General features: G+C 45.2%; 1 protein-coding gene across 1 annotated transcript; it reads left to right on the top strand.

Annotated features, from left to right (window-relative positions):
* The first annotated feature begins 756 nt into the window (after positions 1-756).
* Positions 757-2,273, top strand: LOC123451226 (RING-H2 finger protein ATL74-like). The gene has a single exon (XM_045128235.1). It carries the CDS (start codon positions 1,406-1,408, stop codon positions 1,955-1,957), a length of 552 nt encoding a protein of 183 aa, XP_044984170.1. The 5' UTR covers positions 757-1,405; the 3' UTR covers positions 1,958-2,273.
* Positions 2,274-4,350: the final 2,077 nt, after the last annotated feature.

The raw sequence follows: 4,350 nt of genomic DNA, 5'->3' as shown, positions 1-4,350 counted from the left end.
AAGTTAAAGGGCTACTTACGGTGTCCTGAATTAAGGGGTGCACACCACGTCGGACCGTTGTTATTGGGTTGTGTTGAGGATACCCCGACAACTAAAAAATTGGGCCCGCATGCCCTGGTCCTCGGTGTACTCAAGATGAAACCCTCCGAAGATTTGGTGTATGCTTCAAGGCATATTTGAATGATCGACATGCTATCCCTAGTTATAACAGGCATACTTGTAACCCTGCATAATTCGGAGCCTATATAAACCGAGGGGTTTAGTCTATAAAAATAATGCTTTTAGACAAAAAGCTCATTCATACTATTCCTAGGTATATCATTCTGTATTTTATACCTCATCCATAATCGATACAATACAATCAAGATGTAGGGTTTTACCTCTTAAAGGAGTGACGAAGCCACACTTCAGCTGGATAGTCATTTCGCTACATAACTTTTTGCATGAACGACGTATATCAAGTACTCCCTCCGTTTCTAAATATAAGTCTTTTAAGCGATTTCATTAGATGTCTACATACGGAACAAAATGATTGAATGTAAATGCTAAAATATGTCTATATACATACGTATATAGTCCACTAGTGAAAACTCTAGAAAGACTTATATTTAAGAACAGAGGAAGTAGAAACCATGTCAAAAATAATTAAGAATGCATACATGTGACTGCACAACATCAAATTGACCACATATGATCTGATTTTGGCACCTCCACTGTCTTAGAGAGGTTATGATCCTATGTAAAACATCGTGTGTGTTTTTTTGTCATGTTATCATCTAATCAAGGTCCACCAGTTCAAGACCCGCTACATAAGATTCGTCGGTTTTAGCACCGACACTTGTAACTACCACTGAGTACAACGTCCTCCTGTTCGATTCCCGCTTTCACCGGCGAAAAGAGTTGGAGATCTAGTGGTGGTGGTTTGGAGGACGAGAAGAGGGACGAGAAACGACACCATTAGTGGAACGAAATTGCCTATGCACACACAATTTGCAGGGCCGTTGTCCCACGACCTTGTGATCGATGGCTGCGGTCGAGAGTGAACCGAGGTGATCGATTGCTGCTATTATATCTTGTCGTACAGAAATCGGACACATCCCAATTGTTTGTATATCAGTTCTCTTTGTGGAAAGAAAAGCAAGCTCTTATCATTTAATTAATTATCACTGAAATCTCTTATACGTGTGGAACGCAGAGCAGTCCAGCATGACCGCCCGGCCATCCCCCGCCACTAAAATCCAAGCCCTCCACCAGGCGCCAGCACCACCGGCCGTTGCATGACAGACCAAGAAAACCATCATTGTTCGCACCAACCCACCCAACAGAGAGAGCAAAGCAAGACACCGCACGGCACGACACTCTGCCAGTGCCCTGCTTCTGCTGGGAGTGGCGTCCATCGGCCGGCATGTCGACGCCGGGAGGCGTGTCGGGGACGAGGGCGTCGCAGCACGGGGGCGACGGCGGCGGGTGCTGCAGCTCCAGCGGGACGCTGGAGCTCGTGGCGGCGTTCACGGCGGTGTGCCTCGCACTCTACGGGGTGATACTGTACCTCAACTACCTGTACGTGCGGTGGAGCGGGCGGGACGGCGTGCATCGGACGGCATCCGGCACGGCAGCCGGTCCGGCAAGGAAGAGGACCGGCGGAGGGGGCCTCGACAAGGCGGCGCTGGCAGCCATGCCGGTGTTCAGGTTCAAGGCGGAGGCGTGTGGCGACGGCAGCGAGGTAAGGGAGGAGTGCGCGGTGTGCCTGAGCGCCATGCAGGACGGCGACGCGGTGCGCGCCCTGCCCGGGTGCAGGCACGCGTTCCACGTCGGCTGCGTCGACGTCTGGCTGCGCGCGCACGCCACCTGCCCCGTCTGCCGCGCGCGCCCTGCTCTCCCGGTTCCGGCGGCGAAGGACGGCTCCAAGAGGGCGGAGGCCGCCGGACGGGAGCCGGGCCTGGAGAGCCCGGTATAGCATGCGTGCGACACGCCGCCAGCCCGGAGCTGCCGGTATGGCTCGAGGTAGTTAGCTGCTGCATAGGGGTTGCTTCATAGTCTTCCCTTCTTGGAAGCGTGGATGGATGGCTACCGCTGCTTCATGGTTATCCATTTAGTACACGATTTTTGCGTTAGCTTGCTTCAGTCGGGACAGATAATTTCGTGCCGGGACTTTGAAATTATACTCCTACTTGACTTTTGCATTGCTGATGGGTGAAGAGGTTCTCGAAATCACATTGTAATTAAATTTGTATTGGATGTATCCGTATGATATAGCCCCCTTTTTCCCCGAATTTCAGGAATTACCAATCTGGACACGTAGTGACATGGCAGGGGACATCTCTTGGTGCTAATTTACAGGATGGCGAGACAAATGGTCTTTAGTTAAACCTATGGTCTAGGCAATTGGAGCACTGTTAGTTAGGAGTAATTAATAACAAAGCTAGTTGTATTGCCATGGTGACCAGTCAGGTGAGGAAATTGTGGAAGGATGACCTGTATGCACGGCTGAAAGGGACACTACAATTCCTTCAGTGTTAAATACTACTTCTTCCGCCTTGTAGAGATTATACTATAAACTAAATATATAGACATATTTTATAGTGTAGATTTACTTATTTTACTTTATATATAGTCTATAAAAAACTTTAAATGGTTTTATATTTAAAAACAAAGGAAGTAGTACATTTTTTAATCCCATGTGTGAGAGTGGCCAGATATGGATGAGACTGAGGCTTATCATTATCTTATATAGACGACCCCACTAACAATCATTAATTGTTATTTTGGTGCGTTCATGTGAAATCATTAGTTAGCGAATACATCTTTTAATGATTACTCTTACTTTTACCGGTTGTGAAAAGTGGCGCATTGCATGAGTGCCACTTGTTGCAACCTGAGTTTTTTTTTTTTCGTAGATCCGTATTTTAAAAACGTTTTATCTTCTAAACCATGCGTCCAAATCTCGATCCGTTTTCACTGTTGTCTTTCTCACGTCGAGATCTTCAAAACTAGATCCCATGTTTATAGATTTTAACGAACTTTTTTTCATGAAAAAAAACAGAAGAAAAAAACCGGACGAAAAAATCGGGCCTCACGCGATAGGAAAAAACAGAAAACGCGTTTTTTTCCTTTTCAAGAGGCAAGAGTCGTGCCTCTTGCAAAGGCAAAACCATGCCTCTCGCGAAAAAAAGATAGCAGAAAACGCGTTTTTTTCCTTTTCGGGAGAGGCACGGGTGTGCCTCTCGCAAAGGCAAAATCGTACCTTTCGCGGAAGCAAAACCGTGCCTCTCGCAAAGAAAAAACATAAAACACGTTTTTTCCTTTCGGGAGAGGCACGGGCGTGCCTCTCGCGAAGGCAAAACCATGCCTTTCGCGTAAGCAAAATCATGCCTCTCGTAATAAAAACATAAAAAGCGTTTTTTTCCTTTCCGAAAGGCACGGGCGTGCCTCTCACGAAGGCAAAACCGTGCCTTTTGTGAAAAGAAAACCGTGCTTCTCGCAAAAAAAGAAAACACGTTTTTTCCTTTTCGAGAGGCACGGCCGTTCCTTTCGTGAAGGCAAAATCGTGCCTCTTGCTGAGGCAAAACTGTGACTCTCGCAACAAAACAGAAAACGAGTTTTTTCGCCTAAAAAAAAGAAAACGTGTTTTTCCGAGAAAAATTTCGTCCAAAAGTTACCAAAGACCGATGAAAAACCATGACATCAAAACTTTTGGAAAAAAACACTCAAAAAAAGCGAAAACGCGTGCGAAAAAATAAAAAAAAATCCGAAGAGAACGCTCAGAGCATGACGCGTGGCGGCTGCTGGAAACGCGCCAAGTGGAGATGCGCAGGAGCAATCGATGGAAGGCTCTCGAGAAGCGTTCGTTAACTAGTTGCTCCCTCCACGTCCCATCCACGTCCCATTAATTATTTGTAGCCATCTGATTCAAAGGGTGCGCTGTAGATTTGTCCTATTCCGGTCACCTACGTTTCCCTTTGCCATCGGCCCATCATCAATAAAATTCTTTATCCTATGAAATAAATAAATAAGGATACCCCTTGCACTGGTAACTTTCACTTTTTTATTTTATTGATAAGTGGCGCACATGCCCTTGTCGCAAGTTGGGTATTTGTTTTTCCTTTTTTTAGTTTTTTTTAATGTTTTATATTTTCAATCGTGAGTGTAAATCATGAATAATTTTCACTATTGAATTTTCTTGTGCCTCGATCTTTGAAACTAGATTCATTATTAGTATGTTTTGATGATTTTTTTTTCTTCATAGAAAGAACCGCAAATACATGGAGACCAAAATATTAGAAACAAATAAACTAAAAGTCAAATCGACGAAAAGGAGAAAATGAAAACCAAAAAAGGAAACAAAAAAAT

Source organism: Hordeum vulgare, chromosome 4H (assembly GCF_904849725.1).
Source record: "Hordeum vulgare subsp. vulgare chromosome 4H, MorexV3_pseudomolecules_assembly, whole genome shotgun sequence".
NCBI lineage: Eukaryota > Viridiplantae > Streptophyta > Magnoliopsida > Poales > Poaceae > Hordeum > Hordeum vulgare.
The sequence above is the reverse complement of the archived record's forward strand: the minus strand, read 5'-3'. Positions and strand labels throughout refer to the sequence as shown.

Coding starts and splice junctions, on each gene's coding strand:
- LOC123451226 (XM_045128235.1), top strand. CDS start 1,406: ATGTCGACGCCGGGAGGCGTGTCGGGGACGAGGGCGTCGCAGCACGGG.